Source organism: Cnephaeus nilssonii, assembly GCF_951640355.1.
Source record: "Cnephaeus nilssonii genome assembly, chromosome: 3".
Lineage (NCBI taxonomy): Eukaryota > Metazoa > Chordata > Mammalia > Chiroptera > Vespertilionidae > Cnephaeus > Cnephaeus nilssonii.
This window is the reverse complement of record NC_137074.1, coordinates 64,722,770-64,744,341: the sequence shown is the minus strand read 5'-3', so window position 1 is coordinate 64,744,341 and position 21,572 is coordinate 64,722,770. Positions and strand designations below refer to the sequence as shown.

Sequence of the window (21,572 nt, the reverse complement as noted above, 5' to 3'; positions counted from 1 at the left end):
AGCCATTAAAAGAAGCCTAAATGAAAGATGTGAACAAATAGGGCTATGGTGGGAAAAAAAGTTGATGTACTCGTAAGTATATATATTATTCATGTGGGAAAAATAAAATATTTGCTTATGTTTTTTGTAGAATTATATTAAAGGAAATGGCAGAGGCTGAATTTACAACTCTCAAGGACCTTAACTTTTGCTAAAAGTTTGAGTTTTAAATTGTAGGGAAAGGGGGAGCAAGTTAGGGATGTATAAAATACACGTGAATGTTTGGCCTCAGAAAAATAACTGTTAGGTCTTACTGGACTGGCCCTTCATGATAGGGAACTAAATTTAACCAGAACATTTAGAGGTTTTTTTAATCAAAGGGAGTGTGTGTTCTATCTCAATGGGCATTTTCTGGTTCATCTGTTTATATTACACCATAATAATCTTCAAAACAATAAATTATTTTTTCTACTTGATTTGACACACTATTAACCCTTTGCACTCGCTTGCTTTTTTCTCGATTCCTTTATTCTAATGCTAACCGTGTCGAGTCACACTCGACATCCGAGTGCAAAAGGTTAAGGAAATTCAGATAAATTTTGATTTATATGTACTATCCATCCTGAAATTGAAAGGAATATATTTTTTAATTGCAAGTTTTATTCTATTTCAATTATACTTATTAGTACTAAAAAGATACATTATTTGCCCCCGCTCCCCCAAAATATATGTAATTACATATTAAGGCAAAATATACCTCAATACATTTTTTTAAATTTTTATTTTTTAAGAGAAATCATTCTTAAAATGATGGAAAGTTTGTTTTGTTTTTACATCAGGTGTTCTGGGGCTTAGATAAGAAACTAGCTCAACGTAAGCATTTCCCCTCTGTCAACTGGCTAATCAGCTACAGCAAGTATATGCGTGCCTTGGATGAGTACTATGACAAGCACTTCACAGAGTTTGTTCCTCTGAGGACCAAAGCTAAGGAGATTCTGCAGGAAGAAGAAGATCTAGCAGAAATTGTACAGCTTGTGGGAAAGGTGAGTTATAAAATCCCACTGGAGTGTTGTAAGGACAGCTAGAACATTGGATATGCAGATTCTGCTTAGCAAAATGAGTACTTATGAAATATTTTTAAACTAATAGTATTTATAGATTATTTCTTTATTTTGGCAGATATTTGAGAGACCTACTTGTGTTGTGAAAGGTAAAATAGTGATTATTGCTTTGATTTTCTGTTGATGAGTAGCAAATCACTCTCACACTTAGTGACTTAAAAGTGTTTTATTACTCATGGTTTTGAGTTTGATGGCTTCAGTCGGGTGTTCTTGCTTGGGATCCACATACAGTTGCGGTCATATGATGGCTCAGGCTGGAGTTATTTGAAAGTTTCTTCCTTCACATGTCTTGTGCTGGGGCTGGGATGGCTGGGATAATTAAGGGTTGGCTGGGCATTTCTGTCTCTATGTAGTATGTTCAGGGCTCTCAAAGTGAGTATAAAAAAAGAAAGGAAGTAGAAGCCACCAGCCTCTTAAGCCAGGGCCCCAAAACTAATATAATGTGATTTCTGTCTTATTAATTTGGTCAAAGCAGTTTATAGAGCTTGCCCACATGCAAGGGGAGGGGCTTTCACTTCAGAGTGATCAGAGAAGTAACTAAATTGTTAGAACCTTTATATTCTTTTCAGTCATTTATAGCACTTAACATGGTCCTGGTTTTATTGTAGGTGAGAAAAAACTCTTGATTTACTTTTTTATTTTTTATTCTTCACCCGAGGAGATGTTTATTGATTATATAGAGAGAAAAGGAGGAGAGAGAGGGAAAGAAGAAACATCGGTTGGTTGCACCCCAACCTGAACCCACAACCTAGGTATGTGCCCTGACCTTTTGGTATATGGGATGATGCTCCAAGCGTCAGAGTTACCCAACCAGGGCTTGATTTACTTTTATTTCTTGAAATAGACTGTACCTGTCACCAACCAAATTAGAGGGGGTAGAAGTAGGATCTATTAAAATACATTTTTTCAGGAGCACTATGACGAAGAAAGATTGGATTTGACCCACCATGACCTGCCCAGTTAGAAATCTTGCCTGGCCAGTGTGGCTTGGTGATTGAGCGTCAACCTATGAACCAGGAGGTCACAGTGTGATTCTGGTCAGGGCACATGCCCAGGTTGCAGGCGCCATCCCTGTGGGGGCGTGTAGGCAGCAGCCAATCAATGATTCTCTCTAATCATTGATGTTTCTCTCTCTCTCTCTCTCTCTCTCTTTCTGAAATCTATAAGAATACATTTTTTTTTAAAAAAGAAAAGTTCAGGTGGGGTGTTAATTGGGGTAAAAAAGAAGATATGTAATACTTTAAACAATGAAAGTTGTTGGATTTTAAAAAAAATGTTACCTACATATCACTGGTTGAATTTTATCCAATATCAGAACTGTTCTTTATTACTTCAATGTAAATTTTTAATTGTTTCTGCATTTTTAAGCTCATTTAAAATGTTTCAGTATCTTTCAACTTTCATTGTCCTCGTATACATTTTTTAAAGTAAATTCAGGCTTCTCTGTATTAAAAAAAAAAAAGCTCAAGGCTCTGATGTGTGGTTATATAAAAAAAAGAAAGCCCTGACTGGTTTGGCTCAGTGGATAGAGTGTCGGCCTGTGGACTGAAGGGTCCCAGGTTCGATTCCAGTCAAGGGCATGTACCTTGGTTTCGGGCACATCCCCAGTAGGGGGTATGCAGGAGGCAGCTGATCGATGTTTCTCTCTCATCAGTGGTTCTAACTCTCTATCTCTCTCCCTCTCTGTAAAAAAATCAATAAAATATATTTAAAAAAGAAAGAAAGAAATGTATTATCAGATCACCCTGTGAGGTTACTTTCGATCACTGAACATGTACATACCCCCTTTTTTATCCACACGTATTTGTCACAAAAATACAAATACTATATGATTCCACTTATATAAGGTATCTAAAGTAGTGAAATTTGTAGAAAAAAGAAAGTAGAATGGTGTTTACCAGAGACTGAGGGGGAGGGGGTGGGGGGATAAGAGGAAAAAGAGAGTTGTTATGTAAACTCTAATGGGTATAGTTTCAGATTTGCAAAATGAAGTTACGAAAATCTGCCCTAGCTAGTTTGGCTCAGTGGACTAAAGGGTCCCGGGTTCAATTCCAGTCAAGGGCACAGGCCCAGGTTGCGAGCTCAACCCCCAGAAAGGGGTGTGCAGGAGGCAGCTGATCAATGATTCTCTCTCATCATTGATGTTTCTATCTCTCTCTCCCTTCCTCTCTGAAATAAATAAAAATGTATTTAAAAAAATGTTTTGAAAATCTGTTTCACAATAGTGTAAATATATTGTACACTACTGAACAACACTTAAAAATGGTGAAGATGATAAATTTTGCATTATGTTTTTTACCACAATAAAAAAGAACATCAATAAAAAATAGTTATGAAGTGAATTTATAAATGGTAGGTGATTGTGTGTGCTCAGATAGTTTCTGCTTGCTCATTGATTACAACCATGGTCCCACATTATGGAAGTAAATTTCTAAAATTATGTATTTTTTCTCTTCTAGGCTTCTCTAGCAGAAACAGATAAAATCACTCTGGAGGTAGCCAAACTTATCAAAGATGATTTCCTACAACAAAATGGATATACTCCTTATGACAGGTAACCTATCCTGCTATTTCTTCTTTTTTTATATATAATTTTTATTTTTTAATTACAGTTGATGTACAATATTATATTAGCTTCTAGTGTACAACTAGTGATTAGATGTTTATATGGCTTACAAAGTGATCACCTTAGTAATTCTAGTACCCATCTGACACCATACATAGTTATTACAGTACTATTGACTATATTTCTTAGGCCATATATTACGTCCCCATGACTATTCTGTAACTACCAATTTGTACTTCTTAATTCCTTCACCTTTTTCTCCCAACCCACAACCCTTAACCCCCCGCCCCATCTGATAACTTTCAAAATGTTTTCTGTATTTATGAGTCTTTTTCTGGTCGGCTTGTTTATTTATTATTTTAGATTCCCCATCTGAGTGAAGTTATACAACATTTGTCTTTCTCTGACTTATTTCACTCAGCACGATACCCTCTGTGTTGAACCATGTTGTTCCAGATGGCAAGATTCCATTCTTTTTATAACTGAGTCATATTCCATTGTTGGTATACACCACTAATTTATCCATTCATCTCTCGATGGACACTTAGGTTGCTTCATATCGTGGCTATTGTAAATAACGCTACAGTGAATATATGGATGTATATATCTTTTTGATTTAGTGTTTTTGATGTCTTCTAATAAATATGTAGAAGTGGAATTGCTGGGTCCTTTGTAGTCTCTTGTTATAGCCTTTGTTTTTAAGTATTTTGATTCATATAAATATTGCTACCCCAGATTTTTTTTTCTTATTTTTATGAAATATCTTTTTCCATCCATTTCCTTTCAGTGTGTGTGTGTGTCTTTCAATCTGAAATAAATATCTTATAGACAGCATATATAGGGGTCTCGTTTTGTTATCCACTCAGCCTCCATATGCCTTTTGATTGGAACATTTGATCAATTTGCATTTAAAGTATTTGCTGATAGATACATATTTATTGCCATAATACTGATTTGGTGGTAATGAACTCCTTTAGCTTTTTCTTGTCTGGAAAACTTTTTATTTCTCTTTTAGTTCTTTTTTTTAAAATATATTTTTATTGATATCAGAAAGGAAGGGAGAGAGATATAGAAACATCAATGATGAGAGAGAACCATTGATCGGCTGCCTCCTGCACGCCCCCTACTGGGGATTGAGTCCACAACCTAGGCATGTGCCCTTGACCGGAATCGAACCCAGAACCTTCAGTCTGCAGGCCAGTGCTCTATCCACTGAGCCAAACTGGTGAGGGCTCTCCTTCATTTCTTAATGATAACTTGCTGAGTAGTGTAATGTTGCTTGTAGGTCTTTGCTTTTTATGACTGAATATTTTAGGCCAATCCCTTCTAGTCTGCAAAGTTTCTGTTGAGAAATCAGTTGACAGTCTTATGGGAGCTTTCTAGTGGAGAAACTAACTGCTTTTTTCCTGCTGCTTTTAAGATTTTTTCTGTCTTTAACATTTGGCATTTTAATTATGATGTGTCTTGGTGTGGGACTCTCTGTGCTTCCTGGACTTGTATGTCTATTTATTCACCAAGTGAGGAAATTTTTTTGTCATTATTTTTTCAAATACCTTTTTAATTCCTTCCTCTCTTCCTTCTGGTACCCCCATGATGCATGCAAATGTTAGTATGCTTGATAGTTTCCTTAAACTATCCTCATTTTTCTGGATTATTTTTTCTTTTTGCGTTCTAATTCGGTGTTTTCTGCTTCCTTATCTTCCAAATCTCTGATTTGATCTTCTGCATCACGTATGCTGTAATGTATTCTTCATTTCAGTTAGTGTAGCCTTCATTTCTGACTGGTTCTTTTTTATTTTTCCTATCTTCATTTTTATGTTTTCTATCTCTTTGTTGAAGTTCTCACTAAGTTCATTGAGCATCCTTATAACCAGTGTTGCTTTTTTTTAAAATTTAAATTCTTTATTGTTTAATTTTTACATAAGTCTCCTTTTATCCCCATTGATCTCTCCCCAGCTGCCCCCACCCCCCAGCACATGCCGTCACCCCCCACTCTACCCACATCTGTGTTCATTGGTTATGCTCATATGCATGCATACAAGTCCTTTATAACCAGTGTTTTGAACTCTGTATCTGGTAGATTGCTTGTCTCCATTTTGTTTAGTTCCTTTACTAGAGTTTTGTTCTGTTCTTTTACTTGGGACATATTTCTTTGTCTCACTTTGGCTCTCTCCCTGTATTTGTTTTTCTGTATTAGGTAGAGCGGCTACATCTCCTGGTCCTGGTAGAGTGACCCTATGTAGTAGGTGACTTGTAGGGCCCAGTGGCATAGCATCTTTAGTAACCCGAGCTGTGCACTTCCGGTGCCCCCTGCCCACTTGTGGGCTATGGGCATCCTTCTGTTGCAGTTGAGCCTTGATTGCTGTTGACACATCACTGGGAGAGATTTACGCCCAGGCCTGTTGGCTGCAAGGAATGGCTATGATTATAGTGGAGGAGCTGCTATGCAGGGGCCTACCCCATGTTGCAGGAATTGCTTCAGCAGGGATCTGGCCCTCAATGACTTTGCCCCTTGAGTGTGTAGCTCGTGGAGGTGGTTTGGTGGTGCTCAGTGTGGTCTGAAGCTGTCCACTGGGTGTGTTGGCTCTAGGGCCTTCTAGGAGGTGCAGACTAAGGTTAGCTATTGCCTGTGCCCTGCCTGGGGCCACCTGGCAGGAGCTACAAAGTGATTTGCAGATGGCTGCTATTTGTGATGAGCTTGAAGGTGCTTGGGATAGGCTAAACTAGGAACTGCTGCTTGTGTCAGGCCTAGGCCCACTTAGCTAAAGGTACAAGCATGCTGAAACTAGAGACTGCTTGTTTGGGATTTGTGAACCTTTGAGCCATTTTGCTAAGTTTGCTTTATGAGCCCAGCCAGGCCATTTATATGTAAAAGTCACCGGAAATGGCAAGTTGAGGTGGGGCAGCATCTCAGGGAATTATCAAGTTGGCCGAACAGTGTTAACCAGGTTGATGAAGACTCAGATATGGCTCCCACCTGCCCACTCTGTGTAGAGAAAGGGCTCAGCAAAGGCACAGTGGCCTCTGCCAGCACTTATGTCTGGGAGAAAGCTGCCCCTCCCACTCTCACCGTGAATACAGAGAATTCAGTGCCTCCCTGTATGTCCTAGGCACCTTTCATGATGCAGCCCCAGTGCTGGAGCTCAGTGTGGGTGAGTCTGAGTAAGGAACTGCCTAGGACTCCAGAATCCTCTGTCTCACTCAGTCACAATCCTTGCTGGTTTTTATAGCCAGAAGTTATGGGGACTATTCTTCCCAGCACTGGATCCCTGGGCTGGGGGGGGGGGGGGGGCTGGTGTGGGGATGGGACCCCTTGCTCCTCTGGGAGGACCTAAGCAACAGAAATAACTCTGATTTTCATCTGACACATGGGTGCGGGACCAGGTTGTTGGGAGTCTCCATCACTCCCACCAGTCCACATGGCTTCTTTATTATATCCTTATAAAGAATATAGGACTTCTGTTCAGCTAGATTTCAAGTAGTTGGATGTGTGTGCCACATTTACCTACACTGTCAAATTGATTGGAAGCACCACTATTCCTTTTTTATTTGCGGATTTTCTATCGAGGTGTTTTTGTGTTTTTTTTAAAAAAAATTTATTGATTGATTTGAGATATATATATATCAATTTGTTCCACTTATTTATGTATTCATTGGTTGATTCTTAATCAGAGGTCAGACTTGCAACCTTAGCATATTGGGACAACACTCTAACCAACTGAGCCAGGGCTCTATTGAGTTTTGAAGAAGAAGCTGCCTACATTAAAATCCACTTTTATGGATTTTCATGGCAGACATCTAACAATCTAATAAGTCCCCTTGTCTTGATTTTGCTCATTTGTCCAATTATGACAAACTAGGGGCCCAGTGCACAAATTCGTGCACCTTGAAAGGAACTGTGGGCTTCGAGGCTGTGGTTGGCCCCGGGGGGCGTGGGGGGGTGGGTGTTTCGGCCCATCCTCTGCACCCCTGCCCAGCCCCTCCCACCGCAGCCCCTGGTCCCCTTTCTGCTGGCAGCTCCGCTCCCACTGCCGCTGCTCCCGCATGCTGACAGCGCCAGCCCCGCTCACTCACACCACTTACGGCGTGGAGCTATTGGGGCCGGCGCCAGCAGTAGGTGTGAGCGAGGTTGGCACCATCAGAGAGTGCAAGAGGCGGCTGCCGGCCCCAATCACCCCTCAGGATCAGGGGGAGGTGGAGAAGTTCTGAGAGGCGATCGGGCCGTCAGCCGCCACTCACACCATTGATGGCACCGAGTCATTGGGGCCAGTGCCGGGCGCCGGTAGCAGGTGCAAGTGCTAGCCAGGACCCCAACTTGTGGGAGCAAAGAATTTTCAGTAACCTCCAGAGGCTCGCCCTGATGACAGCGACTGGCACCCCACCTTAGTCTGGCGCCCCTGCTCACCTGCTCCACTGTCCCGCTGCGGCCGACGCCCACCATGTTCTGCATGCGCCCCTTGGTGGTCAGCGCACAGTTGTTCGGTCTATTTGCATATTAGGGTTTATATAGAGAGATAAGCAAAACCACCTTTAAGTAGATTAAATTGTGACTTAACGTGCAGAGCATTGCCTCTTTCAGAAACGTTTCCCACTATATCTTTCCACTGCCCATGCCTCCTCTACTCTTTTCCTAAATAATTTCTGCTTTCCTGCCTTATTTCACAAGTGTCTATTCTTCTTTTTCCTACCAAAGTTCCAAATAGGTGCCCTACCAGCTCCTGCTCAGTGCTTGTTTTTTTGTTTTTTTGTTTTTTTTTTTTTTAACTTTTGTGTCTGTTATAACATGGCTCACTTAAAGTTCTTATTTCCTTTAAACTTTGAAAATTTGGCCCAATCACCACAGGTTGGCTTTTCCCTCCTCAAATCATATTTGGCCTTATGTAAGACTGAAGAGGGAACTTAACAAATAGGATTTTCAAAATGTATGACAAGCAGAAAATATGACAATATAATCAGTAAGGCTCAAAAATCTATCACAGAAACTTAAGAAGCTCTAGCAGCTGCCTACACAAACATAACTCAATAAGGGGACAGTTCTTTGGAAGGAGAGTGATAGAAAGTATTCATGAAATTATGTATGCAAATGTGTTTAAATGCGTTAGAAAGTTGATAAGAGTGTGTGTGAATACAGTTGAATATTTGCTTGCATGTCTTCATTATTAAAAGATATGGTTAAATGAACTCCTTAATGTGGAAGAGGGCTTACTATTAACTTTAGGAAATTGCCGTTCCCTGTTTCTTATTCATTATACCTTAACCTGCTTATCACAAGGGAATCTTTACAACTCAGTTATTTTACCATTTAGGGTATTCCTTTAATGGCATTGTACGAAAACAAATCCTCAAAGAGGTTAGATTATAGTAGTACTGTTACTGTTCTTAAAAAATAAACATCACTTTTTACATTAAAAAAATATATTTCTCCATTTACTATTCATTCCCTATTCTGAGACATCTTTGTTCAAAAACTGGTCTTTTCCACTATTTTTTTCATTCATTATATATCATCCAATTATTATAAGTAATCTGCATATTTAAGTAAAGAAGCTAATGCTCTCATATTTTATAAAGTTTTACATAAAGAATGAACCTGCTTTGGATTTTGATTTGTTAATTATTTTGGCTGTTTTCACCTTAGGTTCTGCCCCTTCTACAAGACAGTCGGGATGCTGTCCAACATGATCGCATTTTATGATATGGCCCGTAGAGCTGTTGAAACCACTGCCCAGAGTGACAGTAAAATCACATGGTCCATTATCCGTGAGCATATGGGGGAGATCCTCTATAAACTTTCCTCCATGAAATTTAAGGTATATTTAGTTTCTGCTGTAACTTTTTTTTAGTAGGAAATGTTTCTTTTTATTTTTTAAACTATTTGAGTCCCGAACCTGGTGTATACAACTTACATTTATCATTTTCACGCATGCTCAGGTTATGGAAAACCAGGACAGACCTCAAAGTTATTTTCAAATAGGAATTCTAGTGGTAAAAATTAAAGTATGTCATGTCTAAAATAAATGCGGATACATCTTCCTTTTGTTTTAACTTCCAGGCAATTTAGTGCTAAAGTCATTGCTGAGCAGCAATTACATTACCTCATCTGCCTATTCACATCCAATCCTATGCGTATCCAAAATTACTTCTGCTGTTTACTTCTTTTAAGTATCCTATTACATAATATTTTTAACTTTTTTAAAAATATATATTTTATTGATTTTTACAGAGATGAAGGGAGAGGGATAGAGGTTTAGAAACATCGATGAGAGAGAAACATTGATCAGCTGCCTCCCACACCCCCCCCACTGGGGATGTGCCCTCAACCAAGGTACATGCCCTTGACTGGAATCGAACCTGGGACCCTTCAGTCTACAGGCCGACACTCTATCCACTGAGCCAAACCGGTCAGGGCTATTTTTAACTTTTAAGTGGACTATAATTTTTTTGGAAGTATACAGATATAAATAGATAATTAAATGAAATTATTAGTAGAAACTCAAATGTATAAAATTGTTTTTAAAATTTTTATCAATTGGATTATATTTATTTCTGAGTTACAATATCCAAGTATATTTACTAATCACCTATTGAGAATGACTCTCTGAATGTGATGTGATATATATGTATGTGTATATATATATATATATATATATATATATATATATATATCCTATCTAATAATAGAGTAACATGTAAATTACCATCACTCCGTTACGCCCACGATTGGGTGGCGGGAGGCTGGGGGGCGGGACTCGGGGTGGCCTATCCGGCCATTGAGAGGCACGGATCCGCTGCCACTGAGGGGGACTACCCTGCTGTTGAGAGGCACAGGGGGCGGGACTCCCGCCCCCTGTGCCTCTCAATGGCCAGATCCGCGGCCGCTGAGGGGGGCTGCCCCGGACACCCAGCTGCGCCTCTCAACGGCAGGGTAGCCAAGTGTCCGCGGCAGCCCCCCTCAGCGGCCATTGAGAGGCGCAGGGGCGGGAGTCCCGCCCCCTGCACCTCTCAACAGCAGGGTAGCCCCCCTCAGCGGCTGCGGACCACCAAAAGTGGGGGAGCTGGGTGCCTGTCTGCTCTGGCACCAGGCCTTTCAGAAGCCTCCGCCGCGCCGGAGGCTTCTGAAAGGCCTGGTGTACCATCGGACAGGCACCCAACTCCACCGCGAAAAGCAAAAGCGTGTAGGGGACCCTACACGTGCATGATTCAATCATGCACTGGGCCTCTAGTATAATATATATGAATGTATATAGTGTTGTTTGTACTAAAGGTTGAAAGTAAACGTGTACAATAGACACTCACTGTACCAAGAATTTTAAAATATTCATACCCTTGAGTCCTGTCATTCTACTTCAAAGCATATAACCAAAGGAAATAATGAGATTTTCATATGGATTTATGTCCAAGATTGTTTATTAAACTTCTTAAGTGTCATCCAAGAGTGGATAAGTCAACATGGCATGTGCATTATAAGAATATTATCAAGTCATTACATGTTTCTTTTGAAAGAATATTCAAAGACATGGGGAAATGCTTATGGGTTAATGAAAGGGGAAATCAGGTTGCAAAGAAATTCTATATATAATTTGATTCAAATTTTATTTTCAAAAATTAAATATTTATAGGAACAAGATAAAAATATGTATATAATAATAATAGCAATGATTTCTGGTAGTGTGATTAAAGGTAATATCTTTTTAAAATTTACATGCACATTGTATCAAATTAATATCACAGTTGCCTTTTTTAAAATATTTTTTATTGATTTTCAGAAAGAGAGGAGGGAGAGGGAGAGAAACATTGATCGGTTGCCTCTTGTACACACCCCTATCAGGACCAAACCCGCAATCTGGGCATGTGCCCTGATCGGGAATTGAACCGGTGACCTTTCGGTTTATGGGATGATGCTCAACCAACTAAGCCACACTGGCCAGGGCAACATCACAGTTGCTTTTTAATGTCATTGAATTTCTTCTGTAGCATTCATTATTTTGTTGCTGGAGAGTAATATTCTCCTATTTTTAGGCACTTAGGAAAGTTCCAATTGTTGGTATAGCAACTTTGTTCATGCAGTTAGCTTTGTGAATTTTCCTAGTATAGATTCCCAGAAGTGGAATGATTGAAGTGGAATGATTGTGTCAGAGAGCTTAAACATTTTAAAGTCTTTTTATACATGTTACTCAATTAAGTTGCTTTCCATAAGGATTGTAACTGGTGCATTTTAAGATTATTTTAGAAATCTTACTTTCCTGTCTCAATGTAATTCTATCAGACATTGAATAGTAAATTTCTAGTTTGACTAAATTAATTTCAACTGTCATATATGCAGTAAAATGCATTTAATATGTGATGCATAATTTTCCAATATTTTGCATATTGTTGAGGATAAATTCATTGGTCATTGAGTACAGTTAGTAGGCAAAATACAGTATTGAAATTTTGCCCTATTTCTGTTTGGTTGGTGTATTACACCATTTATACATTTCTACCCTTAAAAGAAAAAAAGGGAAATAAGGATAATTTTCACTCCTGCCTGTTGTTTACCAGGATACCTCAATTAACCTAGTACTCAAAACATATTAAATATAAGCAACTTACTACATGTTCTGAAAGTTATTTCCCAAATGTAAATTGAATTCTGTCTTTTTTTTTTTTTTCAGGATCCAGTGAAAGATGGTGAGGCAAAGATCAAGGCCGACTATGCACAGCTTCTTGAAGACATGCAGAATGCATTCCGTAGCCTTGAAGATTAGAGCTGTGATTTCTTCCCTCCTTTTCCTCAGCAAGCTCTCATATGTGTATATTTTCCTGAATTCCCCATCTCAAACCTTTTGCTGCTTTATTGTGCGACTTTGAGACTAGTGCAGCTTTATGCCTGTTATCATTTGTTTCCCTGTTTATTTTGTAGGTCTTATACAAAACATTCCTTTGTTCCAGTGTTCCTTTCTCTGAAGTGGTGAATGTAGAAAATATTATATACAATGGCTACACTACTGTAATTTTGTATGTAGGCTGACGTCCCTCCTTGTCCTAGGTTTGCCCTTTCCTCATCGCCACTAAATTTAACCAAGACTACTGCATGTACTGTCTCTGCAGTGAATTGAGGATGAAAGGTCAGATTTATTTACATTGTGACAGGTACTTTGTGAAATGATTTGGTATCTATCTACATGGCAAGGTTATTTGCAGCTTAGCATTTTGCTAAGTAACTGCTTTGCAGGACATATTTGCTTTTTCAATAAGTGATTAATGTTTCAATTTTGCATTGCTTCCCCAGCATAAATCAGGAATATTTATGGAGAACTGTTAGGAACTATGTTGTTTTTAAAACAGGCATTTTGGGAGCTCAGCATAATATATGGATCAGTACCCTCTAAAAAAGTGAAAAAGGAGCCAGATGGTCAAATTTAGATTAACATCATTTTGTTAAAGCTTATTTTGTTTCACTAGGAAAAATTCAGTATCAAGGACTATTCTGCATTACTGGCAAAGTCTTTTTAAAATTACATTTAGAACGATCACCAAGAACGTGATCCCCATTACACCCTTTTTCTTTTCCTCAAACATCTTATAAGTCTGAGCTTCTAAGAATCACGTGACAGTGTGATGGACACTAAAATGTCACAAAGAAGATATTTAGTAGTAGTTAAAGGCTGTTTGCACATTTAAAGACCAGCTGGGCTATCGTCATCCTTGGGACCAGAGTGGCATTATGTTTTTTCTAGATAATGGTGTGTGTCACATGTTTGCATGTTTGTTTGCTTATTGAATTTTTGAACAACCAGTTTATTAATTATAGAAATTAATACTTTCTTTCATGTGCAGTTTGATTCATTTGCTCACAAGAGTTCTCAGAATATCTGTAGCGCTAGCAGCATAACAGTTTCCATTTGGTTTAATAGGGATGAAATTGCTTCTCATATCTGCTGATAGCAGAATCTGAGTCAAGTGAAAAAAAGATCATTTCTGTCTGTCTTTTAAGTATTTGTTCTAAAATAAGGTTTCTGTGTTTGTTCAATAAGGCACACCGCAGAACAGCTGAGAGCAACAGTTTCCCATTAACTCCTTCTGACCAACAGTGCTGGCCCATTCCTTCCTCTTTAGGAGAGGAAAGGGCATGTGAACGTGTCTAACAATCTCAAATACCCCAATGTAATAGCATAAATAAAGTATTTATTTTATGCCTTAATATGTTATTTAAATTTTTAGGTAATGTAGTTCTTTTGGTCTGGTAAGGAAAGATGCAGGCAGTAGAGAATTCAGCTGTAGTTTGTTTAAATCCTTGCAAATTGCATGTTTTTACAGTTCAGGACAGGTGTTCTTCCGTACAACTTTTTGTAACCTTTCAGAATACTGGAAGATAAAAATTTTGCAATGGTTTGTTGAGGTGTGAACCTAATGGTGCTGCTTAATCAGTTGGCTTCCAATGTGGCCTCCTACCCAGAAGCCCTAAGACCAGTGGAAATTAAAATAATTTCAAAAACTTTCTTTTCTACCTTAAACTTACCAGCAAACTAGGATTGTCATGGGAATGAATGATATAATGAAGAAAGTTTGACCAAGTTTTTCGTTTTGTGGGTTTTTTTTTTTTTTTTTTTTTGTAGTTCTGAATTTGCAGTGTACATTCTTACTACTTTTTAAGAATGTTGATGTGTGGGTGTGAAAATGCTAGAGAAACTATGCTCAGATATTCACTTTAAGTGTCCCTTCACCTATAAGTTGTAGAATTCAGATTGGTCACTGATCATATTTCTTTAGTAAGAATGTGTTAAAATTGCAACAATCTTTTAAAAATGATGCAGTTCTGTATTTATTGTGCTGTGCCTGGTCCTAAGTGGAGCCAGTTAAACAAGTTTCTTATGTATTTTTCCAGTGTTAAATCTCACACATTGTACCCTTTGGAAATTTCCTTCCATTTTAAAGAATGAATAGAAGAGACCATATATATATATATTGCCTTCTCATCCTTGAGATTTCCCTCTCTTTATGTGAAAAGTTGTGCATAATTGTTAAAATCTATGAATAAAAGTGAAATTAAATTAACTTTTTTTTCTTTGTGTGTGTGTGGCAAGAACTGCTAGAAAACATGCCACCTTGTATTTTGATGATGTTTTCAGTATAATTTTTAAATTTTTTATTTCTCCCTATTTTTATAGATTGTTACTTAAGATAATGAAATTGAATTGGGGCTCTCACTATAGACTGCAAAAAGTCCTGTAATTATATACACTATGATTTGTCAATGTAGTACACAAAATCCCATACCATTCTAAATATTGTTTTAAATTGAAGAAGTAAATGGTTTGTAAAATACACTTATAAATTAAAGGAGATAGTGCTACTTATTTCTGTTTTTGGTAAATGAACTAAAGCTTGTAATTCAAATTTTGCAAGCCAAATTATTTAAGATTCAGTCTAGCAACATGTTCCTTGGTACATATTTTATTTCCTTACATGTATTTTAAAAAAATATGTTTTTGTTAATTTCAGAGAGAGGAAAGGAGAGGGAAAGAGAGACAGAAACATCAATGATGAGAGAGAATCATTGATTGGCTATCTCCTGCACGCCCTTTACTGGGGATCAAGCCCACAACCCAGGCATGTACCCTGACTGGGAATCGAACTTTGACTTCTGGGTTCCTGAGTCAACAGCTCAACCCCTGAGCCACACTGGCCGGACTCCTTACATATATTTTTAACAATTCTCAAGGAAGTAAAAAAGCAGTGTGAAGTGAACAATTCTATTACTATTGAATGCCAAGGTTATGTAGAGAGAAATATTTAAAAATTCTTGAGAAAGCTTATAATAGAACTAGTGACCTGGTGCACAAAATTCGTACACTTTAAAAGGGAATTAGAGGAAATATTTTAATATTGCTCTTTGTCCTTTCTCTATAATAGAAGTGTCAGAGATGAAAAAAATTAGTAAAATGTATATGCAAATCTTCCTCCTGTCAGAGTCTGGGTTGCGCCACAGGAACCAGTGTCAAGTCCCTGCCCACCCACGTGCGCCTCAAAATCGTGCAAGACCTAGACCTGGCCGGCCCCACCCCCATTGGGCTAGATCCAGCCCAGCCAGCCCCATCCTGTCAAGCCCCACCAGGTGGGGTGCATGGCCTCAGGTCTCCTGGCCCAGCACCGGGATGGAGGGGTGCAGCCTGAGGTCCCTCGTCAAGCCCCGCCAGGCAGGGGGCAGAACCTCAGGTCCCCCGGCCTGGGGTGGGGTGCATGATCTGAGGTCCCTTAGGCTGGGGCAGGGAGTACGCCTCGTTCCCGTCAAGACTCACTGGGGGAGGAGGGACGCGGCCTGAGTTCCCCTGGCCTGGGCCGGGGCGGGGGGCGTGCCTTGAGGTTCCCCATCAAGCCCCATGGGGGCGTGGCCTGAGGTCCCCCAGCCTGGCGCCAGGGTGGGGGCGCGGCCTCAGGTCCTCCGGCCCGGCGCCGGGGTGGGGAGTGCACCCTGAGGTCCCCCGTCAAGCCCCACGGCGGGGGGCACAGTTTGAGGTCCCATGGCTCAGGCGTCAAGCTCTGCTGGGCAGGGGATACGGCCTGAGGTCCCCCATCAAGCCCCACCAGGCAGGGGGCGCAGCCTCAGGTCCCTGCTGATTGTTCGTTAAGGCTAGTTATGGAAACTCAGCCTCCGCTGTGGGTGCAGCCATCTTGTCCGTTATGGTGTGATGGTCAATTTGCATATTCCCTCTTTATTAATAAGATTATTAGATAAGATGTTTGAGTAATTTTGTTGTTGTTAATCCTCACCCAAGGATATTTTTCCACTCATTGTTTTAGAGACAGTGGAAGGGAGGGGGAGATACAGAGAGAAAGAAAAACATTGATGTGAGAGAGACACATTGATTGATTGCCTCCCACCTTCGCCCTCACCAGGTACGTGCCCTTGACTGGAGTAGAACCCGGGACCCTTCAATCCATGGGCTGGCCCTCTATCCACTGAGCCAAACTGGATAGGGCTGTTTGGACAATTTTTAGTCTAATTGGTAATATCCCAATATCTTCTTAGTTTTAATGTATTGCTACAGTATAAGCACAAAGACGGGAACCAACTTCCCCAAGTGGGGTGTGATAAAATTCCCCTGAAGTTGTTCTTAGGGCTTCTTATAGTTTGAGTTTCCCAGAAGTTGACTCAGACACTTAGTATTTGACTGCAGGCAGTTTACTTGGGAGGTGACCATAGGAAACACTATTAGACTAGTAGAGAACTGAAACAATGAAGGAAGCCAATAAAAGTGTTCATTATCAAGCAAGTCAATACTTTAGACTATTGAGGACAATTCTGCCATGGAGTTCTAGGAGCAAGTGAAGAATGTGAACCTCAATTTTCCCACCTGGGGTGCATGGGGGCCCGAGTACTTTAATCAGTTATTGACAGCCAGCTCCTGTCAATCATTCATGGAAGGCTGTTCCCATAAAGACAAGGAGAGTCAATGCCCAGCACAGGCATATAGGAAGATCAGACACTGGTGGCCACAGAAAGCCCTCTGTAAACAGGTGCAAATTGGTGTGCACTGAAATGGTAGTCACAGTCAAAGAGATTTATATAGGGCACTACTAGCAACTGCTTCAGGTTCCTTAAGCAAGATGGCTTAAGTAACTGAAAAGCCATTGTTGCCTGGCTCGTGTGGCTCAGGGGTTGAGCATCAATCTGTGAACTAGGAGGCCATGGTTTGATTCCCAATCAGGGCACATGCCTAGGTTGTGGGTTCCATCCCCAGTAGGGAATATACAGGGGTCAGATGATCAATGGTTCTGTCTCATCATTGAAGATTCTCTCCCATTCCCTTCCTCTCTGAAACCAATAAAAAATATACTGTATTTTTAAAAAAGAAAAGCCATTGTTCTGCAAAATTAGGAAGCACTCTCTAAAAGGATCAGGATACTCTGAAAAGAAGTTTGCTTATTTTTTAAAGAGAATCTCTTTAAAGAGGGTTAACATTTTTTTGATTGATTTTTAGAGAGAGAAGAAAGAGAGAAACATACATGTAAGAGAGAAGCATCCATTGGTTGCCTCCTATACATGCACTAATTGCCTCCTATATATATCCCAACCCAGTATGGAACCTACAACCTAGGTATGTGCACTGACCCAGAATCGAACCCACAACCTTTTTGGTATACAGGGCAACACTCCAACTAACTGAACCACCCAGGTGGGGCTTAAGTGATTTATTTATTTATTTATTTATTTATTTATTTATTTATTATTGATTTCAGAGGAAGGAAGAGGGGGAGGGAGAGAGAGAGAGAAACATTAATGATGAGAGAGAATCATTGACTGGCGGTCTCCTGCATGCCCCACACTGGGGATCGAGCCCACAACCCAGTCATAAGCCCTGACAGGAAATCGAATCATGACCTCCTGGTTCATAGGTCAATGCTCAACCACTGAGCCCACACCAGCTGGGCCTAAAGTGATTATTGATAGGTACATATTTGTTGACATTTTATTATTTGTAACTACGTTGCTCTTTATTTTTCTTCTTTTTAGAAAAGATCCCTTAACATTTCTTGTAATACTGGTTTGTTCATAATAAACTATAGCTTTTTCTTGTCTGGAAAGCTCTTTATTTCTCTTACAATTTTTTAATATTAACCTTATTGGGGTAACATCTATATATATAAAAGCCTAAGCAACCGAATGACCAGTCGCTATGATGTGCACTGAACACCAGAGGGCATACGCTCAACACAGGAGCTGCCCCTGGTTGTCAGTGCGCTCCCACAGCTCTCAGCTGACCGACGGGCGCCAGATGCAGAGCTCACAGCTGGCGAGCTTCTCCAGATCCAAACTGACTGGGCGCGAGCCCGTGGCAGGCACAGTGGAGCTGGGATGAGTGGGAGCATCAGCTAGGAGTGGCAAGTGGCATTGGACTGCCAATTTCGGCCTGATCCCTGCAGGCCATGCTGAGGGACCCCACCAGTGCACCAATCCATGCACTGGGCCTTTAGTTTGTTAAGAAAATTATATAGATTTCAGATGAACAATCTATCTAATAATAGAGTAGTATGCAAATCATCACTCCGCTACACTCACAAGCCACGCCCATCAGCCACGCCCAGCCACGCCCACCATTCAATCTGAGTGAGTATGCAATTAAACTGAAAACATGGTGGCAGCCCCGCCCCCCAGCCTCTCCAGGTCTCTGGGAGTTGGAGAAGTCAGGCGCCAGCGCCTGAGGCTGGCTGCAGCCACAGAGACCAAGAAGCCGCCTGCCCCATGATCCCAGGCTGCAGCCAGCCTCAGAAGCCTCAGGTCCGCCTGCCCAACGTCCTGGGGAGACGGAGAAACCGGGCCCCAGCGCCTGAGGCTGGCTGCAGCCACGGAGACCAAGAAGCTGCCCGTCCCATGATCCCAGGCTGCAGCCAGCATCAGAAGCCTCAGGTCCGCCTGCCCAACACGTCCTGGGGAGACGGAGAAACCGGGCCCCAGCACCTGAGGCTGGCTGCAGCCACGGAGACCAAGAAGCTGCCTGCCCCGTGATCTCAGGCCTCAGCCAGCTGGAGAAGCGGTTCACCCCACGTCCTGGGGGAGACAAGAAACAGGTGCCAGTGCCTGAGGCTGGCTGCAGCCCGGGAGATGAAGAAGCCGCCTGCCCTGTGATCCCAGGCTGCAGCCAGCAGCAGAAACCTCAGGTCCGCCTGCCCCACCTCCTGGGGGAGACTGAGAAACCCGGCCTCAGTGCCTGAGGCTGGCTGCGACCTGGGAGATGAAGAAGCCGCCTGCCCCGTGATCCCAAGCTGCAGCCAGCTGGAGAAGCCGCCCTCCCCACGTCCTGGGGGAGACAAGAAACCGGGTGCCAGTACCTGAGGGTGGATGCGATCTGGGAGATGAAGAAGCCACTTGCCCTATGATCCCAGGCTACAGCCAGCTGGAGAAGCTGCCCACCCCATGTCCACCCGCCCCACGTCCTGGGAGAGATGGAGAAACCGGCACCAGTACCTGAGGCTGGCTGCAGCCCGGGAGATGGAGAAGCCGCCCACCCTGCGGTCCTGGGCACCAGTACCTGTGGCTAGCTGTGGCCTGGGAGACAGAGAAGCCGCCCACCCTGCGGTCCTGGGCACCAGCACCTGCGGCTGGCTGTGGCCTGGGAGACAGAGAAGCCACCCACCCTGCAGACCTGGGCACCAGTAACTGTGGCTGGCTGTGGCCTGGGAGACAGAGAAGCCGCCCACCCTGCAGTCCCGGGCACCAGCACCTGCGGCTGGCTGTGGCCTGGGAGACAGAGAAGCCACCCACCCTGCAGTCCTGGGCACCAGCACCTGCGGCTGGCTGTGGCCTGGGAGACAGAGAAGCCACCCACCCTGCGGACCTGGGCACCAGTAACTGTGGCTGGCTGTGGCCTGGGAGACAGAGAAGCCGCTCACCCTGTGGTCCAGGTGCCAGCACCTGCAGCTGGCTACAGCATGGTAGATGGAGAATCCGCCCACCCTGCAGTCCCGGGCGCCAGCACTTGCAGCTGCAGCACAGGCGAAGCCCCCTGTCCACCATCCCCTAAGGCTGCAGCCAGCCTGGGCGCCTATGGCTGACCAGAGGGAGAGAAGCCTGGATCCTGGGTGCCTGTGGTCAGCTGGAGGAGGGAATCCTGGGTACCAGGTGTGGGCCGAGGCAGAGGTAGTTAGGGGCAATCAAGCCAGCAGGGGAGCAGTTAGGGACAATCAGGCTGGTAGGCAGAAGCAGTTAGGGGCAATCAGGCAGGCAGGTGAGCGGTTAGGAGCCAGCAGTTCTGAATTGTGAGAGGGATGTCCAACTGCTGGTTATCCCATGAGGGCTCCCAGATTGGAGAGGGTGCAGGCCAGGCTGAGGGACACACTCCCCGCTGCCCCCCCCCCCCCGTGCACGAATTTCGTGCACCGGGCCTCTAGTCTATAATAATAAAAGAGTAATATGCTAATTAGACCAGACAGCTGAACACTTTTTGTACGTCATTCTGGACATCCTTCCGGACAAAGCTGTGGCAGCGGGGGCCGAGGCAGAGGCGGTTAGGGGCAATCAGACAGGCAGGTGAGTAGTTAGGGGTGATGAGGAAGGCATGCAGAGTGGTTAGGAGTGATCAGGCAGGAGGGCAGAGGGGTTAGGGGCGATCAGGCAGGCAGGCAGAGTGGTTAGGGATGATCAGGCAGGCAGGCGAGTGGTTAGGGGCAATCAGGCAGGAAAGCAGAGGGGTTAAGGGTGATCAGGCAGGCAGGCAGATTTGTTAGGTGTGATCAGGCAGGCAGGCCAGCAGTTAGAAGCCAGCAGTCCCGGATTGTGAGAGGGTGCAGGTCGGGCTGAGGGACGCCCACCCATGCACAAATTTCATGCACCGGGCCTCTAGTTCTATTATATATCACTAGAGGCCCGGTGCACGAAATTCGTGCACTGTGTGTGTGTGTGGGGGGGGAGTGTCCCTCAGCCCAGCCTGCACCCTCTCCAATCTGGGACCCCCCGGGGGATGTCCGACTGCCAGTTTAGGCCCGATCACGCAGGGATTGGGCCTAAACCGGCAGTCGGACATCCCTCTTACAATCCAGGACTGCTGGCTCCTAACCACTCTGCCTGCCAGCCTGATAGCCCCCTAACCGCTCCCCTGCCTGCCTGATTGACACCTAACCACTCCCCTGCTGGCATGATTGACACCTAACTGCTCCCCTGCCTGCCCGATCACCCCCAACTGTCCTCCCCTACAGGCATGGTCGCTCCCAACTGCCCTCCCCTACAGGCCTGGTTACCCCCAACTGCCCTCCCTGAAGGCCTGGTTCCCCCAACTGCCCTCCCCTGCTGGCCTGGTCACCCCCAACTGCCCTCCCCTGCCAGCCATCTTGTGACAATGTGGGGCAGCCATCTTGTGATGCAAGGGTGTGAGGATCAATTTGCATATTGCCTCTTTATTATATAGGATCATATATTGCATTGTGTG

At 42.9% G+C, this 21,572-nt stretch overlaps 1 protein-coding gene across 3 annotated transcripts in view; it reads left to right on the top strand.

Annotated features, from left to right (window-relative positions):
* The window catches only part of ATP6V1A (ATPase H+ transporting V1 subunit A), a 60,395-nt gene extending 45,594 nt beyond the window's left edge, over positions 1-14,801 (top strand). For 2 of the 3 annotated variants that reach the window (XM_079766489.1, XM_079766490.1), the window contains exons 12-15: positions 819-1,022; positions 3,560-3,654; positions 9,305-9,476; positions 12,321-14,801. In XM_079766489.1, the coding sequence (XP_079622615.1) occupies positions 819-1,022; positions 3,560-3,654; positions 9,305-9,476; positions 12,321-12,413 (564 nt within the window). In that variant the 3' untranslated portion in view covers positions 12,414-14,801. The remainder of the gene's footprint in view (positions 1-818; positions 1,023-3,559; positions 3,655-9,304; positions 9,477-12,320) is intronic. The other variant, XM_079766488.1, reaches the window with a different exon arrangement.
* The last annotated feature ends 6,771 nt before the right edge of the window (positions 14,802-21,572 follow it).